We start from the raw sequence: 24,158 nt of genomic DNA, 5'->3' as shown, positions 1-24,158 counted from the left end.
TCCTATTTATCACTCATTCAGAATATTCAGGAGCTTTGCCCTGTACTTGGAAATCAAACGGGCTTTACTTTGATGGTAGTGTAAGAGAATCTTTGCAGACATTTTTAAGTTAGAGAGCATGCGATAACTTCAGAATTAAGAACAAATGCAAATGTACCTTCTTGACTATGATTAAGGAAAGCAACCAAAAACTTGACATAGCACTCTGCTACTCTTTCATGTACCATTTTCTTTTTCTCAGTTTTAATTAGGTTAATGAAGTTAAAGAATACAGATAGTCTGCTGTTGAGATCACATTCGTAACTGTATAGATGCTGCTACAAACACATCACTTTGGTCAATGTCAGTAATGCCACCATGATAACTTTATTACACTCTCAAATTAATCATATCCTTGTCCTTAAGGAGGCAAAATTTAGCCATTTGCATTCAAATATGCATATAAACATCCAAAAGAGTTACCATAACAGTTTTTATTAAAAAACCTAATGTACATGTTTTGCCCCAGCACAGCTATATTTTCCTTAAAAAGTACTGTATGTATCAAACATTTAAGGTTTATCCCATCACTGCCAATTGTCTTTGAAGAGCTGTCAAATACCTCCAACTTTAATCAATGTCAGTACAGTCTCAAGAAAAAGCTCTCAGCTTTTTAAATGAAGAAGATTACTATGTTCTGACATGAAGACAACATGCCATTAACAAGTAACCCTTGTGTTACTGCATTCTCTCAGGAATTATATAAATTCCAAATCCCATGGGAAAATTCATACCCTGCATTAAACACAAGATTTGTTATTCAGGTAAATAGAGAGCATTGGAAACGTCTGTCAACATTCATACTTTTAACAGCTCTTTAAAGAGGTAATGGTGCAGATTACATACAAGCTCTTTGCCTCAGAGTAACACACATTTGAAATTAAAACAAAACATGGAAGACCAATATCTTTACATTTTATTCTTCAGAAAAAGAAGAATCTTAAAGAAAGCATTTAGTAGTCCACTTGTGCTTAAAATAGTCAATGCATGAGAAAGCCAAAAGAAAAATACACATTTTTGTACACCATGATCAAAAAGATAACATTATAAATTTTCAGAAATTGCACTGAGTTTAGAACACTCTCTAGAATCTGCTCCACTTCTACGTATGGCTACTGAGGCTGCCTGACACAGTTCCTTTTCCACTTTAATTGCCAACCTGTGGAGGCCCTTCAGGTATCAGTGATGTGAAGAAGGTTGTGATAAAGGACCAAGCAGAAGCCATGAATCCAGGCTGCTGCTCTGTATTGCCATCTTCACCTGCATCTTCTCCATTGTCTTCATCAATCCCATCATCCATAAGTCGTTCCTTTAAAAACAGAAATTGAAGCAATTCAACTGCTTCTTTTCAGAATTCTGACATAAGGTAACCAACAGTACCTTCCTACATTAAGTGACTTCTCTCAGAACAACCTCCTGAAGTAACTAGCATGAAGAAAGTCTGTGATTGAAGTAGAGACAATCAGTAATTGTCAGACTGGAGAAATACAGAATTTAAGCAGCAGGCACAACCTGAGGACAATGCTGAAAGCCTTCTGGTTAAACCAACTCCATTCCACAAAAACTGGCTTTCTGTCCAGGCACCACAGCATACTTTACAATAAAATACACAGGAGTCTCAAAAGACATGTCTGCCTTTACTTACCATCTCTTCAAGATCAGGATTATTTGCATGTTGCCCATCACGGTTCACTTCTGCATTATTGGCTGCCTGTTGTTGGCCTCCCTCTTGCCTAAAGGGAAACCATCCAGCTTGGTGTCTACGTAAGAAAGCGGAACAGTTGAAAACCTCTCTTTTGAAAGGAACAAAAAGATTTTTCTTCTACACTAACTACTGCAGCAAATTCTGTAAGTATTTTCAAATGAATGAGGTTACATCTATTTTTCTGTAATTCATCCTTCTAGACTGAATGGCTATTCTTCAATGTTTGCATTAAGGTCTTGCTGTTCACAGCCCTCAAGTTCCCCAGAAGACAAATAATGTACCACAATTAGGTGATTAAATATGTAGAATATGGGTCTCCTTCTCATTTTTAAGTACTGAAGTTAAATAAGTTTTCAAAGCCAATCTTAATTTTCTCAGTTTAAATTTAATTTTCTGTGGAAAAAAAAAAGCAATTTAAATTTCAGCTAATGCTTGAACCACATGTCCACTGTAAATAAAATAAGTCTCTCCCATGTTTCCAAGCATCTATATTCTGATTTCAACTACCCTGCCTGTATGAAAGAACAGTCCCAATTAGGACTGAGACTACAATGTAAGAAAACTCTCAGTGACTGACATCAGTCCAAAATACCAAGCATTACTTCTGTTTTCCACTTCTATTTACATCATTAAGGCACCTTCATATACAAAAGGAAATGATGACAACAGTACTGGTATTTCTTAACTAAACACAGAATGTGCTTAGGTTGTTATGATGCGTAGTTAAAAAAATTGTTTGTCTCTGTAATTCTACCAGATGTAGGACACCACCATTATAGCACCACTACCTTAACTTTGCCTAAGAAAATTTACTGCATACATCCCATAAGTTATTTTGGAAAAATACATGAGTTTTGCTCTGCAATTTCATATCCAAGTAGTAAGCTTAAGTTTATGCAAGTATATGCTTGACCTATATGAGCTTCCCTCCCCTCACACCCCTGATTTCTAAATTTTCATCCCAAAATGCTACATTTCAACAATAGTGATCTATTAATATCACCAATATGTAAGAACATTGTGTTTCAGATATAAGAGGTATCCAACTCACTGTAAAAACATTTTGATAATTACTTCTTTCTTCACATCAGTTTCTCTACTTGTTTAACTTTATTTTTTAACAGACACACCCTACTGTAGAGGAGCAGTGTGTAAATTTTTGCATATGGATAATTTTTTATTTTAAATGGAATAAACATTAGCACCATACTCCACATCTCAGATCTGCAGCTATACTCAACTGTTGTACTCACAAATAAACCAGCAGCATGGCTCCCATTACCATGACAAACCGACTAAAAGAAGAATAGAAGTATACAATGCTCAGAAGAATTGCTGCTCTAGAGAACGTGTACATCCAGTCCAGCCAGTCCCGGTTGAAGTCCTCTTCATTCACTACTGGGCCACCCTGTGCATTCATCTGAACATTTTGGTTTACAGGCCTGTTTTCCTGGACGGCTACATTTGGCACTGCTGCAGGCTCATTTGCAGGAGCATGTTCTGAATTTACAGCCTGGGCAACTGCAGATCTCGCTGACTCAGCACTGGAAGTCACTTGGGCTGAAACAGCAGCTTGGCTAAAAATTTAAACATAAACCTGGTTTGTCAAAAAACATGCACCGTAATTACTAAGCCCGTCTTTTTTGCTACAGTTCCAGATGCAATACATGTCAAAACAAACTGTATTTTCCCTTAGAGTTTTATTTACTAAGACATTAATTTAATTCTAATCCAAGACTAGATTTCATAATTTGCTGGACAAAACTAAGTATAAAGCAGAGCTAGACAAAATAAACACAGACATTTTGATCCTGAAAAAAACATTTAATATATTCTTTTCACTAATGTAGCTCAGTACTAAGGTAATGCAGACTTACTATTGCATGTAGTACTGACGTACATACATCTGTTGCCACCATATCATCTGTAAGGGACTGAATGCAGGATACACAGAAAATCCAGCAGGAACACCTTGGCCTGGAAATTGGCTGCCTATGTTGCTAGAAAATGATTTAAAGAAAAACATTCAGCTCTGAATTGTGACATTTAAAAAAAGTGCTAGTATCAAAAAAAATTAAAGTAGCATTTCTCCTCTCATTTGTTCCCCTAAAATAACACACTGAAATAACAGTGACATCATCCAACCCATTCCAGAAAAAGCATTACATTATCATAAAAGAAATGAATAAGCAAAGTTATTTCCATAGGAAGAATATTTGGTTCTGTACTTAGTATGTCACAAGCTGCATCTCTGGGACAAAACAATGCTAGAAATTTTTCAAGACTATGCTAACTGCAGAAATTATTTCATACAATTCCTTTTAAATTCAGAGGTCATCCTTAAAGGTCTACAGGAGCTCTAAAGGGAAAACTTACTATCTTCTATAGCTTTCTTTTAAAAGCAATACCTGAAATATCACTGTGATCAGAGATGTGAAGAAATAACATAAGCAAAAACAACCAACTAATCTTTCAGATACAGCTTCTGAAGACTGCAACTAAGAACATTGTAATGGATTTACTTCCCCCCTTCAATATTTTGAGCATATGTGATTCTGATTCACATGCAAGAGAGATAAAAGTCCTGCACATTAAGTTTTATGTTTGGTTTTGTCTGCTATTAGACTTCTTATCCTCTCTTACCTCCTAGAGCATATAGCATGTTTTGGCAAGATTTCCAACTCTTTCCCAAAAGATTTTGATGTAGTGAACTGTAGTAAACCAGGACATCTTTCAGGACAGCATGAGAGTATAAAGCATGAAGAAAAGTTTATTCAGACTGCACGCAGCAAAAGCTGAGACTGCTGTAATTGTACTGCAGACTACACCTGTTCCCTAAGTAAGGCACTCCCTGCAAAGATATCACCAAGAGATTTCATTAGTCTACCAGGCATTCAGATATACACGACATGCCCAGAAAGAAAGATGGGAGGAAGACATTAAAATCTTTTTTCCATGTTACACATGAGTAAGTATTTCACTGTACTTCTCGACAAGAACCTGCTATGCAACTCCATGACCTGTGCTAAAACTTATGTTTGCATTTTGCCATAATCTGTTTTGACAGCAGTTTAGGAAAAAAAAAAAAAAAAAAAAAAAAAGCAAAAGTACTTTCCTGATACCAAACACAAACTGAGACACTCACAGGCATTTTAAATTCAAGGTTTATTTTAAATGTTGAAAGGGTTAACTAGCAGCCCTGCTGATGCTATTATTTATGCATGATTAACATGTTGAAACAACAATGCCACGAAACTACTGTTGAAAAACATTAATCATGATTTACAATTGCAAGCTATAAGAATGTGTTTTTCTATCCGTGGAACTGGGAAACACTTGGAGAGGGAAGACTTCTCCAAAATTCACAAAACATTTGACCTCAAAATGTAAAGATCGTGTATATATTCTACATGAGTGTCATTAAGTACTGTGCTGAGACCAATCACTGAGCAGTGTCTCAATTTCAAGCAAGTAGAGCATCAGGTGGGGTTTTGAACGGGCAGGATAACTCACTTCTACCTCACCAAAATGCAATACTACTCAACTTGCCTGGGTGAGTTCTGAAGGAATTTGCCACTTCCTTTTCTCATCAGATACAGATTTTAGGGTTCTTCCTTGTAACTGCTATGTTGACCTCAAAAAAAGTTGAGAGGCCTTAATCTAACAGCTTACCCTCACAGATAAGTCTTTTAGAAATATTACCGGATTTGAACCTCGCCTTTCTTTCAAACTCTTTTGAAAGCTGCTTTCTTGATGTCTCAAAACTTCATAGTAGATTAAGTAGCCAGTCAAACAAGACAAACCACAGAAGTTCAGTTGTGTCATGTTTTCTTTCACATGATTTCTTTCACATTCAAATATTGTGGTGGGTTTTTAATTTTTTTCCCAATAGCTTTTCTAGAAGACGTGACTTTTTGAGAAGCAAGACTTAATTTTTCAAGACTTGGCTCCGTTAATTGAGCAAAAGCAGACTGGCTTGCAACTGGCTTCTGGCTTCGAATGCCAACTAGTACAGCAGTATTTTGTTTGCTCATCAAAAATCAAATATAGGTAGATGTTGTCAATTATACAGCTATTACAGCTACCATGATATTAAGTAAGCTTATGAAATTCAGAAACATCACTTTACACCGTAACAATGTATTTCAGCGAGAAGAACCTCCACGGAGGAAGAAGATCTTCTCAGCAAAGCAAGGCAGCTTGCTGTTCAAGGAAAAAGTAAAGTAGCACTATACTTTCTCCTCATCTTTTTCCAAAAGGAGGAGAAAGAGGTAGGAAGCAGAGTATTTCAAAAGAATGGCAGCAACAGCATAAGAACAAAGAAGCAGACAGGATCTGTACAGGCATTCCAAGACTGGAGAACAAAGCAGAGCAGACAATAGAAGAATAGTTGGATAAGCCAGAAAACCGTTCAAATGGTAGAGGTAGCTTCAGAATATTCTGAAAAGACACACAGTGCTCCTCAGGATGGCTAAAAAGTACAAAACTACTTCTTTTGGTCTATGCAAGACACCCAAATGAACTAACCTACACTGAATTTGAAGGTAAGGCTATCACAAAGATACTGTTCACCACTAGTAAAAAAAGAATATTTTTTATTCAGACTTAAAAGCTTGGGATATCAACTTCAGGTGGTATTTCAGCATCCTCCGTTATGATATCTGCTACTTAGAAGAAAATACAGAGCAAAGGTGACTGATGCAGCAATGTTTTTATGTGCTAGAGTATACTGCATGCTGTCAGTATGTCATTTTGTTGTTAGCTTTCAAACATTACTGTGTGCACAATACAAAAACATTTCACTAGACGGGCCACCCACACTTGAGAAATGATTTCACTGCCTTGATGTCTCTTGTCTGTTTACTGCTTCCAAGCGCTCTCCAGTCTGAAATGTGAACCCTGTCAGGGCTGAGCCCATGTGTTCTGTTGGTACCTGTGCAGCACAGGCCCTGATCCCAACAAAGTCCACGGGAGCAGACAATGCTGTGCTTGCTCCTCACAGCTAAAGATTCACCTGGTACATACATAAACTACTTGTCCAGTCCCACCTCAAATTTGGATTTCTTAAAAACAGCATTTGCAAAAGCTTAAAAGTAACAGAAGGTTTTAATTTTTTCCCTTGTAATACTTCAACAATCTGAACTAAATGCTGTTTTCCCAAAGTATGTTCAACTCTCACACTGCAACTTTAATCCAGGAGCTGAAGAAACATCGAAACTGTAATTTAATCATCTAACATCCACACTACTTATTTGTACAAATCAATCAAGTATTGCAAAATACCCAAGGAAACTGACCCTTACATAAATTATCAAACACCTGGGCATCTTTCCCTATCAGTAGTGCCTGTATTTCATCATGCAACTAGAATAAAAATTGTTTGGTCATGAAAATTAAAAGAAAAATCAACAAAGTAACACCAGTTTCAGCTATGAATCCTCATTTTCCTAACAAGTCTTGATCTGCATATAAATTACATTAGAACTAGATCCCATTGTCCCAAATTATGTTTCAGTGACAGCTAAAAAAAAGAGAGGGCATTTCTTACTGCTGGAATACAAGCAGCAGTGCCTAAAATCAAAAGCAGATGCATCTGAAAAGATTACTGAAGCATTAAAAAGGGTTCTTAAAGAAGCAAGCAGGCTCCAGCAGGCATTGGGCACAGATTATTTCAAGTTGAGCAGAGCCAGTACCCAACAGTCTACAAAGATCTACTTCAAGTTCTGACAGCATTCCATTAAAATACTTTCCAAAAAAAGGAAAATGCCTAGCATTATTTAGCATTCGTTTATTTTGGCATTTCTGTGCAGATTAGGAATGCACTCCTGGAAACCTCCAGTCACTTGCTCTTACTACAGTTCTGTTTGCACCACAGAATGCTCTTGGAATACCATCTGGATTCCTTCTGCATTACACAAAATTGAAATATGTGATTTGGGTGCACTGCTAATGCACCACAAATGCAAGCAGGACCCTATTCCAGGTAATCAAGCTAGAAATAGTCCAAGTAGGACTGAAACCCTTAAAATATGTACAGTCATGTCAGGTTCTCAGCACTTCTTTCAGCCCGCAAATCCACTCCTCTCAATCCACATTACATGCTAGACATAGCAAGTCACAGACTTAGTATTTTTAATATAAGTTATTCTTTCCTTCCAAGACAGCAGTATCTCCCAAACTGACACAGATTAATTCAGCCCAAAGACTAAATAATGGTTCTGCTGCCTTTTTGAAGTCCACAGCCTATTCAGTTCACCACACTTAACAAAAACTCACTCAGAATGTCTATGTGAAAAGCTAATTAGAACAACGTTCAAACATCTTACAGATTAGTCATTCACACAACACATAATAAATTGCTTCTGGAATTAATTCACATTACACCAAGCAGTCTTGACAGTCAACCTGGTGTCACCTAGCTTTGTCAGAAGGGCAAGTATGACCACGTCCACGTCTGTGAAGATGCATTCAATAAGAATAACGCAAGCCTCCACCCACTCTTGCCAGCAGATAGTACATTTCAGATAATAAAAATAATTTAACAAATTCAAGATGAAAACTAGCAAGAACAGTAAAGACTCAGTTAACTCTAATGAGAGCATGTAAATTAAACCAAAACTTTTTTCAAGTTTCAGCAGCTCTTGGCATCTGCTTTCTTTCCAGCAACTGAAACAATGTTACTGTTAGCACATTCATATTTTAGAGGATTTGGTTTCAACATTCTCCAAAGTAGGTTTCTAGAATCTATACAGTACTGGGAGAACACCTTGTCAGAAAGGAAACTTGAAAGCACTCCCTGAAGAAATGACAGCTATCATCTCAGAACACAACATCCTCCTGTTTTCCCCTTGGAAGAAGCTACTAGTACTGCTACTAAAAACAAAAACATGTTTAAGCAGCTGCTAAGGTCACATGGCTTAAAATTCCTAAAGCTGCTTCTTAAGCACAAAAAGAAAAGACACAATTTTAATATTTATGTAATAACTGACCTGATCTAGGTCTGGTTACCTTTCACTGGTATGTATGAAAATCCTTAAACATTCTGTTGTAGATACACAAGTACCCAAAACACCTGCATAGCATTTCTACAGTTGAATCAAATATGGAGAAATGAACAATTACATTTCTTATGTGTAAAAAAAATAGAAACCATCGTATTCTGCTAACAATTTAGTGTTGACTGCTAAAATAAAGGACAGAAAAGACAACCAGAAGTAACAATTCTATCAGTTACATTACTAACTACATGTACAAGACATATTAAAGCTGCACTTGTCCAAGAAAATTGATGGTAGGAATCATAAAGAAAAATATTAAAAAAATCAGCCTGAAGGAGAGCACCAAGAGTGCTTCCTTTTTGACTGACTCCTGGCTAAAAACATTAATTTTCATATGAAAACTTTTCTAATGTGGCTTATGCTTCAAGGTGAACTAGCCAAATGGCTTTCCAGACTGTGAAAGAAACTTAATTGCAACTGAACATTTAAAGCACTGTAAAGAATATCAAAGAGTGGGGATTGCTTCAGTCTCACTTACCCTTGCATTAAATAAGGGAACTGGTGGCTTGGCGTGGGATTGCTGTGTGCTTGTAGAAGATTACGATGCCTCACTCCATCTGCACTAGTGTTCAAAGACGTAGAAGAAGCTTCTTGGTTTGTGGGTGAGGCAGCAGTTGACCCAGAACAGTCTAAATTCTTAAAAATAAATAAAATCAAGGTCATGGATCTTTTGCCACAGTTACAAGATTTACTACCGTGTCTTAAAAAAACTACTTGCTTTAATGTTTTGTCACAAGTTTTATTAAGAGTGTAAACACTGGGTAAGTCTTTTGTGGTTTTATTGGTTCTGGCAAGCCTTAGTAAAAACAGAAATTCAAAATTGCACTCAGGTGCAAGAGGGGAAAAAAAATATTTTTCAGAAAGACCCAACGCTTGATAGTTTCCAGAGAAAACCACAAGTCACTGGGAATCAGTTTCAAAAAGCTGAAGCAAACTAAAACTTAATTGAAAGAATATTTAGCAGGAACAAAAATTCTAGTGGCTATTGTTAACAGAAGTAATTACAACTTCAGGATATGACTGTTTTCAGAGACAGTGGCTTAAAATACCATTCCTCTAGCCTTATCTTTAGTTACGCCTTCTACTCTTCACCCACTTCAGCTGTGCCACCTGCCCAATCCAAATTGTTTAGCTTACAAGGCGGGCTATCAATGGGAATCGGGAAACAGCTAGGAACTATTTAGGCTCTAAGAACACACCTGAAACTAGTGTCAGACCTCTGATACCTGGCTTCTAAACCATCACCATAATAAGATTACAATGGGGCGATTGAGTTGCATTATTTCAGTTTTAATAAATCCCCAAATCCTGTTGCTAAGAATTACTATAATATTTACTTAGTAAAACATCCTCTTTAACTTTGACAACTCAGGAAGTGAGGAGGTGCAATTACTTAAGACACCCATATCACATCTGCCCTACAATGAACACAAGTAAAATTTACTGTTAGACAGTGGGGGTGGGGAGGAATAAAAACAAAAATCAAATAGAAGGACAAAGGCCTTTCAAGATTTGAGTTTAGGCTGTTTTCTCCCAAGTATTAGGAATTTTGCATACTGCCTGCTTTAAGAAGTCTTTAATACAGTCATTCAAATACAGCACTGATGACTAATGTACACAGCAATAAAACACTTGCCAAGCTGGCTGCCTGTGTCCTGCCTGTAGACAGAAATATAAATAAAGCCTTTGAAAAGATGTTGCAGCCACAGTCCCCTCTCTACCACTGCTTAAACTGCTTGTGTTTCTGACTGTCACACAGCAGCCTGACACAGGCCCTATCAACTGCAGAATGAAGACAGACAGCTTCAAAGGCTCTTTCCCATATGCTGACAATCCACACATCTCAGATGAAATGTGCCCACACTGGCATTGTATATATCCCTTTCAGACTAACCTTCAAGGGTTACTTAGTGATACTGCCAATTCTGGGAAAAAAAGAACTACCAAGTTCTCAACAGAAATCATAACTGCTTTTAAAACACAAGATAACCAAAGATGACCATCATTTTCAGAGGGTTTGAGGAGGGGAAGGTTCAAAACACCATAAACAGACATGTTCTGTAAACAATTTAACTAATAAAAGTGGTAAGAACACTTCCTACTTTTGACTGTCTTACAAATGCTATGACTAGCTCCAAGTTCATACATAAATACTGGCCAATTCCTATCAAACAGAAAAAAAACTGGCCAAGGTCCACCTGTGTCTCATGACAACAGCAATACTATGACTAGTCACTCTTAAATTTTCACAAAACAAATCTCAACTTAGTTTTCCTAAAATTCTGAATACACTGTGCAATTTCTGCCAAAGATACAGGGATATGGAGAGAAAGGAAAGTGTACTTGTCAATACAGTGTTAAAAAGAAAGAATAGCTTAGGAAAACTAGTGCTTTATAATCTAATAAACATAACTATTACAATTTGAAAAACGTCATCTTTGTTTAAATAAAATGACATCCTTAAATAATAAAGTCTAATTGTACAAATTCATATGGCATGCTCTACTTTCAACACACCATTTTACAGACAAATATAAAAAGTTAAAAGATAAATTAATGGCAAGTTCCCTTAGCGTAGCAGGAATTCATGTCCTGTATATGAAAAAAACTCACTGAGCTACTGCTGGAAGTGGACGTTCCGTGACCTTCTCTACTGGTGCTGGGTTTTGGAGAACTTGGGGGTGTCCGAGATGTACATACCAGGTGAACCATATGATATTCATCTTGCTAAAAATTAAAGAAATTGAAGAGCTAAAGCAACAATATTGGAGAAACTTACAAGTAAAAAAACAGTTCTTAAAAATTCAAAGTTGCAAGCACTAAAGAAATATTATACAAAAAAGACCATAAAGCAACACTTGAGACCAGCACAAGAGAATCCTACTGTTTCACAACTAATGTCTTCTTAGAAGCTGTCCACAATAACCTATGGAACATTGACTTTATCCCAGTTTTCCCTAAAACTGTAGTACAGCAGAACCAATGGCAGGGCTTCAGGAGAAGCATGAGGAAGCATATCACAAGCTTTAAGTTTTATTTTGGAAAAATCTCACACCTTTTACAGGGCTCAGTTTACCTGAAGTTAAGAATGCTTACATTTGCACTGAAATCTATGAAGAAGGTTATTGAACAGAGACATCGGGGTACATGAAAAACGTAGGCACTGGAAATCCACAAGCAGACCAAGATAGGAACAATGTGCCAGCCATTGCATTCAGGCTTGAGCCAAACTTGACATGCAACTGAAGGGCACCTGCAGATATTCCATGCTCCGGGAATGCTGTTCAAAGTGCTAGGTGGGACTTGAGTATTCCTAAATATTTGAAAGTGAGGAAGCAAATGCATGCCACCACTTGAAGCCATGTAGCAAGGCCATGCCAATTCTGCAGGAGCATGCTCACCCCCAGTCTGGAGGCCATAACTTGAATCTGAAGCTATTTCACTGTACCAAATTAAAACACCCCCTTACATGGCCATAGCAACACAACAGCCATGGCTGCATATTTAAACTGCACACTGCAGCTTCCTCAGTAAGTAAATTTTAAACAAGAGGAGCAACAAAAACATCCCTCTATCCTCTTCTGAAATCAGCATGGTGCAGGCAAGCTGCCATTTTTAATGAGATGACATTCAGAAAATCTGCATTTGGAGGGTTTTTTTAAAACTATATATAAATGTGCTATAACAGCCATTTACCCATTTTTATGGTTTTGATCATTAGGAATAGAGAAAACTAGATAAATGTTTTTATACATCACTGTGCATTACTGCTAGCACAGGCAATGCACACTCAGCCATTTAAACTCCTCCCCAAGTACTGGCCTCTAACCCCAAGCACAAGCCTCACTGCTACATTAAGTGTAATTTCTTACCAGTCACTGATAGCAAGGATCAGAAAGCACTGAACACAGGTGATCAGAGCTTTGACCATGTCAAAAGCCTTGAAACTAACTAATGACCTTTTTCCTAGATAAGAATGTATGCCCCAGGGAAAGGCAAGGGAAGGTAGGCATAACGCTGGTTAGCCTGCAGCATACACCTTTATTAAATGTGGCAGTTTATTGTAACATACCTCTATTCATATGTAATGTGTTGGACACCACTGTGCTAGAAGAGTGTCACAACTTCCAGCCTTGAGGCATTTTGTATCAGTGAAATGACACTGGTTAGTACCAAGAAGCAAGTATCACAAAGCTAGACTTAGCAATTTAATAAGTCCTCAGATAATATTAGGAGTTTATAGATAATCCAGTAGGAAGATTTTGGCACAGAATGAGACTGAATTTAAGTTTAATCATATTTTTCCAAAAGCTCTCAAAAGCTTTAGCACAAAAACTCCTCTTCTTCCAATACAAATTTCTAACTTTGTGCTTAAGACTGGTGTGTTTCCACATTCGCTAAATTTCTTTAACTACACCCAAGGCCTATAACTGCCATTATGACATTAAAGCATTATACCAAGGCTTTAGAGTCAAGCACAGCCTCTGTACGGTGAAGTAAGACTTCAATTACAAAGTTTGTCCTCCAGTACGTAAAGTTTTTCTGGCTTGTTTTCTAAAGCCAGTGTGCAGCAAGTAGGCCAAGTCAATTTAAGGAATTCAGATTTAATTTTGTCCTTAGCAAGCAAAACTAAGCTTGGAGATAAGTTCAAAAACCATTTCCTTGAACTTTTAAACGGTACAGGGCATACACTGGTTTGCAATAGCCCAGCTTCAGTTTTCTAGTAAACCTATACATAGTAAACTGCAAACATTTTCTTTGGTAAGAACTTTAATCCCATTTAATAAAATCTATTTCAGAATAAAGATTATAAAGTGTTAGTCTGCTGAAGCAATACTCAAGACTCCTCTGTATCTGTTTCTCCATCTTAATATGGAAATTCAGGTGGCCACTTTCACTAAAGCACCATCCACGTTTGGAGACTTTCCTCCACAGGAGGTTTTAAAATGTGACCCTCACATTCTTGCAGCCTGTAGATTAATTTTTGCCTCAATACAGTACAAAAAAGTATCCTTACCAGTTACTGTATTACAGAGTTCATCTATTTCATAGGACTAAAAACTGTGCAAGGACCTAAGGTATTTCCCCAGTAACAGCTATTGGTTCATCCTGAGCTGTTCACAAAGAATTTAGACAACTCAACATAATGCACCATGTTTCCTGCCACTATCAAAACTGAAACAAAAGCTCTTTATAATCTACCCTAAATGTCTTGTTCTACACATTTTTAGGAACTTTGCTAACTCAAAGTCCTTATTACTTGGTATCAATCCAAGCTATTCGAGCCAGTTTGAAAACCAACTGCATGTAATCCAAGACTTCTTCATGAGATGTCACACATATTCAGAACTGGGATCTAGATGTTGACTGAAGAATCCAAAATCAGATTAAAGAATTATTTGTTACAACAGGAATCAATAGAATTTTTTAAAAAGTATGACATGAAAAGAGCAAAAACTAACAAAGTTTCAAACATCATCAGGAATGGTTAACAGCTGCCAAATCAAAACCAAGACAACAGCCTTCCCAGGAAATTATTCAGGAATTGAGAATTCTTGGTTCTCCATAATTAATAGAATAGTCTTTATCTGGTTACACAAGTGCTTACACTTTTGACTAAAGTTCTGGATTTGAACCTCTGAGAATTTAAATGATGTCCCAAATCAACATAAACATGTTGTATTACTCCATTTATGCAACAGTGGTAACTGTCCAAAGAAGACAAGGCCAGGTTGGAGCTCTAAGCAACCTGGTCTAGTGGAAGGTGCCCCTGCCCAAAGCAGGAGGGTTGTAACTAGAATATCTATAAAGGTCCCTTCCAACACAAATCATTCCATGATTCTGTGATACACAACATATCACTTGCTTGGGACTTAGCATAGCCTACTTGCTCTCCCACCATTTGGAAACATGCCTCCTCAATCCACAAGTATCATAATCCCACACACAAGGCATACTTGAAAATAGTGTTCCAGAACCTATCAACATTATATGGTTACATCTCTCAATATAACAATGAAAATTTTAAGTTAAACAACAAATATAAATTCCTCTTTCCCAAAAATGGGCTTTGATCAAATATTGTGTGGTATTGATAGAAAGCTTACTTTTCTGAGAACATCTTTCAGCTGCAAATGATCCGGAAGCAGTCTGCCAGAATACACCAGTCTCTGATCCTTTGTAGACTAGGAGATGGGGACAAAGAAAGGAATTTAGCTTTTCTCCTGCTGCACAGGTATATAGGTGGAGATAAAAAGAATTTTCTCATCTGCAAATGCTAAATCAAATCACCAACAGACATACTTAAGAACATTTCAGAGGTTTCAAGTCCAACTCACAAATTACTTCTGAAAAAGAATTATGCTATTAAGCACTCAGCAAGAGTGCCATAACAATCTACAAGGGTAAATGCTTTTCAAGAAAACTTTTGAGTACATTCAATAATTCCTGTCTTTTAGTGATTTGTTCTATACCCTGCTCCTCGTCCCAGGCACCTTCTGAAAATATAGATGGACAAGTGGCTGGGGCAAAGAAAGTTAGCAGAACAATGGAATGCCAATTAAAATACATAGAGGAGCACAAATTGCAGTCATTTTCAACAAAGGACTTCTGTTATTAGTCCTTTCCCCCACCTTCAAACCCCCTGCACAAAAAAAAAAAAAACCCAACCCAAAAAACTAAAACCAACAGCCAACAGCGTTACAAAAAAACAAGAAGGGCATCATTAAAAAGCAAAAAGCAACAAAAGCATTTTTTAAGGTAGCCTTCCAACCTGGCTAAGTTTTTTTTTTCCTATTTTTAAAGTTTCCCAGTTTAAAATAATCTAATTTTATAAACAAAGATTTTATTTCTTTTTTTAACAAATTATATCCTGTTCATATTTTAGTAACTTTGGACTACTCCACACAATAGAAATAACAATTATTTTAAAGGAAACTAACATCCCTATCTGGAAGTAAGATGTCCAGTATGCTAAATCAAGGAGTTTACTCAGACAAACAAGATAAAGAAAAACAAACAAATGCTTAAACAAAGAAATCTAGCCTAACAGCAACACAGACATGCATTATCAGCATGAACTATTTGAAGAATTTCCCCATCACGGGAATACCAAGCCTTACACCTCTCCTCTTCCTTTCCCAGCCCATTCTACAGTCTTGCTCATGCTAATACTAAGACAAATAAATAGCTGAGCCCCAGATCTCTGTGATTCAGCAACGCTTTCACAGAAGTTTTGACTTTTTCTTTCAATAGCCTTCTACAGATCCCAAATAATTTAGCAGAACACAGAAATGTTACAAAACTGTTTGGGGCTTTTTTAACCTGGAAAGAATGGTCATATCATTAGAATAAAACTGAGATACTCAAAGCAAATAATGCTAATACGTACTCAGGAAATCTGAAGCCTTAACTTTTTTCCCAAACCATACTAGCCATTCATGATTAAATACATGTTTGGGTTTTGTTTGTTTGTTTGTTTTTTGTTTTGTTTTGGTTTTTTTAATAACCTGCCACATACTGCGCAGAACTGTTTATCACTTCTATTTAAGAGTAATTTTCTCTACTCTTCTGCACTTTTCTGAATTTTTAATTAGTGGCCTTGGACGGTATTTTTATGTCTCCCAACACAAGGAACTAGTTATTTGTAGCTCAAATGGATAAAATACTGCAATATAGTCAACAATGCTGTACTATTTCTATTTACATTTAAAACAACAAAAAATGCCTGACTCATGTCAGTAACTTCTTTTGAGCTATACTATTTTGTTGCTCCCTTCAAGCTGGAGCAGGTTACCAGCAGAATGCAAGCCTGCATTCTTTGTTTGGGAAAGGACTGAAAAATCTGAATTTAAGCATCAAGATTAAAGAAAACTTGAATTTTTTAAATTGGATTTTTTTTTAATTGGAAACTTGTTGCTTTAGACTGACCAGTGCAATCAGAAGAAAAATTTTAAGAATCCTTGTTTCTGGGTCCTGAGACAGATTATCTGGAGATTAATAAGAACAGATAAGCACTTAAAACAAGGAAAGCCCAACAGCAAAAACCCCGCCAGCTCCAAATCTTTAAATCACCATCCAGCATAGCACTAGAGTGTTGTTTTGCCTGCCTCATTCATAAAGGAGCTTTCTACATGGTTACTTTCAATTGTTCTCTTCAGTACCTCATGAACCAGTCCCTCTTCCATCCCCTCTAATTAAAGGATCTTCTCAAACAGGATACAAGTCATTTTTAAATATGAGTATTTTACAGAAGTGAAACTGGCAAAATTAGAACAGCCCCTCAAAGCTGACTACACGGCCTTCAGTAATGCATTTCAACTTCCTACAAAACCACAGAAGAAAAGGTTAAACATATGTTGAGTACTTTAATGGGGAAGATGAGGCCTTAAACCCCATGCTCCTCCCTTCATAAATTAAACACCTACCTGAGAACTAAAGGATTATCACTTGCAATTCTCAGGTTGAAAGCCTGCAACTCTGAAATGGACATTTATTTTTTTAATGCAGATGGAAGAAGAGGTAATAAATGTGGAAACACAGTACCTCACATATATGCCAAAGTAAATGGAAAAGGCATTCAACTCATCCTCTGCCAGAGGAAATTTCACTACCACACCTCCTGCTTCAAGAACAGGATGCTCACTGCTAGCTGAAACACTGAACTGTGATGAAAAAACACCTCAAACCACATAATTAGAGTAGCCCCATTTTCAGAAGAAAGCAAATGGCATAAGAAAAAAATTTATTCTAGAACCTAGAGTGAGATGGAAGACAGTTTGCAGCTCAAAATCCAAAATATATGTATTCAAAACTAAGAACTCCAGAGCTACTGGTTTGGAATTTTTTCCTCCATTTTTCACGCAAGACTTCTTTTGCAATGCTTAGTCCAAACTAGCTATGCCCAGCACATTACAAAACACCAAACCTAAGTCAGTGTAGCAATATTCTGTAGGAACGCAGGCAATCTCTCAGCTATACAGTTACAGCTACCAGACAGGTATTATTTTAGTTCACCAAGCCTCTCTCTCATTCTTCCATAGCTAATAAAAATCCAGACAACCACATCTAGTAAGAACTGCAGGCAAATGCTAGATGACAAGTACTGTGGGAAAAGAGAAACAGCAGTTTTAAATTACTCTTTATGGGTGTAATCAATGCAGCAGCTAATGCACTGAAGGTAGGGTCTGCCAGACTGAGACACCCAGGCTGATTTTACAACAGCCTTGTGTTATTCCACATAAGTATTTCATTTAGGGACATTGTAACTGCAGTACTCTAGCTGTGAAAACTGGTTCAGACAGGGAGCATAAGTATTGACAAATGTGAATCTTAGCAAAGACTCACAAACTAATTTAACACTCTTCTGAGCCTATTTAGCTTATTCAAGTACTTACTTTGCGAAGTATATCAACTTTAATAACAACTAAACCAATCTAAATCTGCCTGTATTTGAAATCTGTATGTATTCAGGCAATTAATTTACACAAAATCTGGAAAAATCCCAAACAACACTGCCTCAAGACCTAACTTCTCATTTGCCTATTCTAACCACCTCACTTTCTAAAAACATACTCTTAATAAATTGTAAATTTAATTAGGACACTTACAGTTATCATAATTTACTGATTAATTTGCAGATGCACATACAGGAATGAGGTTCAAGTCACACAGAAAACTTGAAATACTATGTATAGCAATGACAGCAACTGATTTCTATTTTACACTCTTAACTTCAAGAACACTGCAAGGCCTGTAGTCTCTGTGTTCTGGTGTATTCCCACCACCTTAAAATAGCATTGTAATAGAAATTATTTCCAGGACCTATCATATTGAGGGAACAGAGAAATCATACTTTTAACACTGATCTGGTTAAAAAGGAAAAAAAAAGGGAAAAAAAAGGGAGGGGGAGGGGAGCTCCTAAAAGCAAAAGGACTTACATTTGAAAAATGCAGTAGCACTCAAAATATATCAAGACAAAGATATCCTATTAAACATCCTTCTCCTCTCCCATGTTATTACTTTAATTTGAAAGGTCCTGTGAAATAAAAATACTGTGTTCAGTTATTAGTTTCACTGCAAGTGCAGTAAATCCAAATTAAAATTACTGAGAGTTCTCATTAAAGAAACTCCCCATTCTTTAACCCAGAACAGACTTGAGTATGCTGAACTGGTCATGTAATACTGAGAGGTATGTTGAGGAATCTATTTTCAACAGAAGAAAGATGTTTCAGGATGAAATTTAGCACTATAGTACTGTTTCAAGCCTACAATGCAACACGAATACCTCTTGTTCATTAAGGTTCTTTCCTTTCAGGGGCTCAATTTAGCAGGATCATTCATAGGACAAGTAAGAAAACTAGTGTTTAAACACAAACACTCACTGGAGGAAATTCTAGTGAGGACAAAGTAGCAATCAGCCGGAGTGGAATTTTTGTTTTCCATAGAAGACAGGCTCTTTCAGAGAATTACCCACAGCAGTAACTATATTTACAAACTCTCACAACTGTTTAACAGATGTCAATGTACCAGTGACACAGCCCAAGTTGTTGGCTGCTTTTCTTCTTCTTTCTCCAAAAGGCAGAAACCTTTTTGAGACAAAGCAATCATTTTATTTTCCTATGTCAAAAAATCAACAATGACAGTAATTCTTCTATTGAACTAGGTGAAAAATAATTTAAAATATAAATGCCACCTTCTTCTGATGTTTTCTAAAGCCTGGTTGTAGGCCCCACATGCTGCTGCAGTTCTCTGGAACAAATTTTTAAATATACTGTTCTGCATGACTGCTATTCTACACATATACAGTATTATCACCTATTGCCTATGCTTTTTCATAGCCCTTTTTAATTGCCACATTTACAATTTAAGAGGAATTCCGAAATAAACCGTATTCCCCTCAGAAACACAAAAAGCTATAGGTATTAAGTTTCAAAATACAGTCACAGCTGTCATACAAGTTTGTATAACACCTGACAGAAGAATTTTCAGCACAATCTCAAGAAAAATGGCTTCTCAAAGAGGAAATAATTTTGGAGGTCGTTCAACTACGTAATTTCAAGTAATTTTATGAATAAACATCTATCTGCTTCACATCTCAGTTAACTCCCTACATCGTGTTAACCTTAAGTATATTGCTTGTACTTGAGAACAGACAGAACTCTTAGCCAGTGCTCTTAGATTTACGAAATTCAGTCTCAAATTCAGTTAACTGTGATACCTAAATCTCAGTTCCCGAAAAAAAAAAAGATAAGTGAAGCATTAGTAAGCATCTTTAGCGATATCGCCTTTCTGGATGCTACACTGCGATCTTCTCACACGATGTAGAAGAGCAGCTTCATATTTGTTACACTGCCAACTTCCCTGAAAGCAAAGGGCCGGCCATCGCCTTCACGCAGGTCACACTCTTCGGCAGCAGGGCTCTTGTTTGTTTATTTAACAAGGCTTAAGGGAAGTCTTGACCGCCTGTCCCCAAGTCGCCGCAGTGCCAGCCTTACCGACAAGGCGAGGGAAAAGGGCTGGCCAACAACTCACCGGCTTACTGGGGTACACCTTGGAGAGGTGGGACTTCAGCTTGCCCACAGTCCACTCCAGAAAGCAGCTGATGGTCTGGTCGGTGTATTTCTGGTTGGGGGCCTTGATGATGAGGGTCACCGGGTGCTCCACCACGCTCTGGTCCATGCTGCCCGCGGGGCCCGGCCCTGCCCCGCTCTCCTCCTCCCGGGGACACGACGCCGCTCCAACCTCTGGGGGAGCCTCCGGGCGGTTTCAGCGGCCGGGGGCGAACTTCCCGGGGGAGCTGGGGGAGCCCATCCCCGTGCTGGCACTCCGGGAACCGCAGCCACAGGAGATCACAACCTCGTCCACCACGCCCAAAGAAGAAGAAACAACGCGGCACCCGGAACACGCCCGTCCGGGCCAAACCCCTGCACCCTCGGCACCGCCTCGGCCTGCGGCCGCCGCCACCACGTAAAATGGAGGCCGGAAGCGGCGGCGCCGCCGCTGCCCCCGCCCCGCGCCGCTCCCGCCGAGCGGCACCCGGGGGCGCGCGCGGGCCGCAGTGGCGGGCGGGGGCTGTGGCTGTGGCTGCGGGCCGCGCTACGGGGTGTGGGTGTTCGCCGGCTGCTCGGGTCGCTGTGCTCATTCACAAGAAGGTCTCGGCCACTGGAAAGCTCAAATGCTTCTCAGCATGGCAATTAAAGCTTTGCTGCTTGTGTGTCTTGTCTCCATCACCGTTGCGTGGGAACGCCGCAGTGTAGTTATCCCAAATGTCCTTGTGAGGTCAGGAAATGCTATTTTATAACCAGATCGGAGGCCACTGAATCACAAAGAATCACCAAATCACAGAATTGTTTGGGTTGGAAAGGATCTTAAAGATCATCTGGTTCCAAGCCCCTTGCCATGGGCAGGGACATCTTGCAGTAGGGCCAGGTTGCTCCAAGCCCCATCCAGCCCGGCCTTGAGCAGTACCCAGGATGTGGCATCCACAGCTTTCCTGGGCAACTTGTGCCAGTGCCTCACCACCTTCACAGTAAAAGTTTTCCTCCTCGTGTATTTAATCTGAACCTACTATCTTTTTGTTTGAATCCGTTCCCCCTTGTCCTGTCACTACATGCCCTTGTAAATAGTCCCTCTCCGTCTTTCTTGTAGGCTCCCTTCAGATACTGGAAGGCTGCAACTCAGTGACCCTAGATTGAGCTGTCTCTTCTTCATGCTGAACCAACCCCACTATCAGCCATTTTTTCTAGGAGAGCTGCTCCATCCCTCTAATTGTCTTGGTGGCCTCCTCTGGACTCACTCCAACAGGTCCATGTCCTTCCTGTGCTGGGACCCCAGAGCTGGATGCAGCACTGCAGGTGGGGTCTCACCAAAGCAGAACAGATGGACAGAATCCCTTCCCTTACCCTGCTGGCCACGCAGCTTTGGATGCAGTCCAGGACACGTTTGGCTTTCTGTGCTGCAGATGCACTTTGCTGGGTCATGTCCAGCCTCTCATCCATGAGCTCCCCAAAGTCCTTCTCCCCAGGGCTGTTCTCTATCAGTTCATCCCCCAACTTGTGCTGATACCGAGGGTTGCCCCAACCCAAGTGCAGAATCTTGCACTTGGTCTTACTGAATCTCACTAGATTCCTATGGGCCCACTTCTTGAGCTTGTCCAGGTCCCTCTGGATGGCATCTCGGCATCACTCAGCTTGGTGTCATCTGCACATTTGCTGAGACTGCACTCAGTCCCTTTATTTATATAATTAATGGAGATATTAAAGACATATTGATAGACATAGTGATATTGAGACACTTGTCTCAATATGGACCCCAAATGTTGCTCAAGAATTCTGTCTAAAACCATAAAATGAGCTTCTGAATTTCCAGGTTAGCACTGCAAACATTTAATCATGAATGTGGTTTTTCAGTTGTTGGGAAGAAAATACTTTAAAGGATAACCATCAAAGTGGATGGATAAAATGACAATGAATAAGGGAAAAGTTCAGTTCATGATACTTCTAATGAATCTTTGCAATAAAAGTTGGCCTCACTCACTTGACAAAAAATTAAAAATGCTTATAAAACCCCAATTTGTCTCTTGAACAAACAATGTTTCCTTCTATTCCCTTCTGTCATCAAACACTGTATGTAGCTACAGAAGGCTCAAGGGTTTCAGACAGGTTTGATTTTTCCAGTAGATAGTGTCCCTTTAATGCCAAAGATTCAGACCTTTAATTAAGCTGGAGAGAGGCATGAAGAAGTTTGCTAATGAAGAGAGGACCATAAAGAACTCCAGCTTCTGAAGGGAAAGATAAAAAGAAAAGCATGAAGGAATATCATTAGCCCCCAGGACCTAATTCTCCTGTTTAAATAAAACACGGATGCAGACAGCTAATGTTAGAATTTGCAGAAGCAGAGGAAACAGTCCTTATTTTTATGTTCATTGTCTTTTAATTACTTTTCTGTATGCCTTTAATTACCTTTCTGTATGCCTTATATCTGAGACGGAGCATGAGACCTCAGGTGTGTTCCTACAGCACCTGTTGTCTTTGAGATGGTTTATCAAATTGTAAATGTGGACAACTGGTACTTGACAGCACCTTCAGTGACAACGCTTGACATGCTCATACCAGCTTCCCAGTTCCCTCCCTTGTTATTTAAGAGCAATTGTTTGCTCTTGAAATTCTGATCATGCTGTCACTACCAGAGCATGTTACTTGGAATTCCTGGGACTCTCCAAGAATAAACTACAATTTCTAAACACTTGGCAGATATTTGTACATAAGGATCAGCTAGCTGATTAGGGGAGTTGGAAAGATTAATATGCAAAAATCAAGGCAAATAGTCCACAGAATTTTTCATTCAGAGTGGTTGAAATTTTATAGCTTGACAACTTGGTGGTCTGTAAATACACACAGTATTTCTACAGCGGACATTTTAACTACTATACAAAATTTCAGACTTGGGATGACTGAGAAATCTCCTGAGTTAGAACCTGAGAACAGTAAGATCTCTTTGGTGGTGGCATTTTAGAAGATGCATGGTGTGCCAGCTCTGTGAGCAGATCCCTGCACTGTGCACAGGCCCTCGGGGGACAGCATGACACTTGCAACAATCTCATTTTAGGACTAAAAGTTAAAACCTTGTAAAAATGGTTCAGCATTAATTTATGCTCCAGAAAATGAGACTCCTAGAATTATAGAATGATTTGGGTTGGAAGGAACCTTAAAGATCATTCCAAACCCCTGCCATGGGGGCATAAATGTCTTATGAATATACACTGTGAAGTATCATATGACACCAAGAGTTCATTTGATATTTTAACATGCAAGAAATTATGTTGCTATTTTTAATACTTGTCTGGCTTGACCTATCTTGACACATCCACTGTAATCTTTTTGCATATTCGTATCATCTGTGACATTTCTGTAGTTCAGAGGAAAAAAATTATGGCAAATCTTTAAGAATGCCAAAAATTTTCTTTTTTGTAAAGGAATTCATGCATTAAAATGTTATAAAAGACTGAGGGGTCATCTTCTGACTCTTGAAATGTCTGAAGCAGGTACCTGATTTGAGAGTTGGGCTTTCTTATACAGCCACTAGCCGATCCACAAGGAAATTCATAGCCTACAAGATCCTGCATCTCCAAGCTCTTAACTAAGGCACAGAATATACATATATGATAAAATTTCTAGAGAACATCTAAAGGGGGCCATGATGATGGCGACCAGTCTAGAGGGGGAATTCATACAGAGAGTGGCTGAGGTCACTTGACTTGTTCAGCCTGGAGGAGACTGAGGGGAGCCCTGATTGTAGCCAGCAGCTTCCTCACAAGAGGAAGCAGAGGGGCAGGCACTGGTCTCTTCCCTGACCAA

At 38.6% G+C, this 24,158-nt stretch overlaps 1 protein-coding gene across 5 annotated transcripts; it reads right to left on the bottom strand.

The window, feature by feature from the left end:
* Positions 1-343: 343 nt before the first annotated feature.
* On the bottom strand, positions 344-20,767 carry HERPUD2 (HERPUD family member 2). 5 transcript variants are annotated; one of them, XM_068203861.1, is made up of 9 exons: positions 20,335-20,767; positions 14,910-14,987; positions 11,416-11,529; positions 9,281-9,438; positions 4,388-4,474; positions 3,622-3,744; positions 2,998-3,321; positions 1,685-1,799; positions 344-1,348 (listed from the first exon to the last, which is right to left on the bottom strand). In XM_068203861.1, exons 1-9 carry the CDS (start codon positions 20,479-20,481, stop codon positions 1,187-1,189), a joined length of 1,308 nt encoding a protein of 435 aa, XP_068059962.1. In that variant the 5' UTR covers positions 20,482-20,767; the 3' UTR covers positions 344-1,186. The 5 variants fall into 5 exon arrangements, with proteins under 5 accessions (XP_068059962.1, XP_068059968.1, XP_068059994.1 ...); XM_068203867.1 differs by having other exon boundaries at positions 1,685-1,772; XM_068203893.1 differs by lacking the exon at positions 20,335-20,767 and adding an exon at positions 19,496-20,283.
* Between the last annotated feature and the right edge of the window lie 3,391 nt (positions 20,768-24,158).

This window comes from Anomalospiza imberbis, chromosome 1 (assembly GCF_031753505.1).
Source record: "Anomalospiza imberbis isolate Cuckoo-Finch-1a 21T00152 chromosome 1, ASM3175350v1, whole genome shotgun sequence".
Taxonomy (NCBI): Eukaryota; Metazoa; Chordata; class Aves; order Passeriformes; family Viduidae; genus Anomalospiza; species Anomalospiza imberbis.
This window is presented reverse-complemented; position numbering and strand designations above follow the sequence as displayed.

Bases quoted from the DNA above. Each gene is read 5' to 3' on its own strand.
- HERPUD2 (XM_068203861.1), bottom strand. From the start codon at position 20,481: ATGGACCAGAGCGTGGTGGAGCACCCGGTGACCCTCATCATCAAGGCC. The intron at 11,530-14,909 runs GTAAGCTTTCTA...TTTAATTTTTAG, and splicing joins TGAAAGATGTTCTCAGAAAA to CAAGATGAATATCATATGGT. The intron at 1,800-2,997 runs GTGAGTACAACA...TTTCTTACGTAG, and splicing joins GCCATGCTGCTGGTTTATTT to ACACCAAGCTGGATGGTTTC.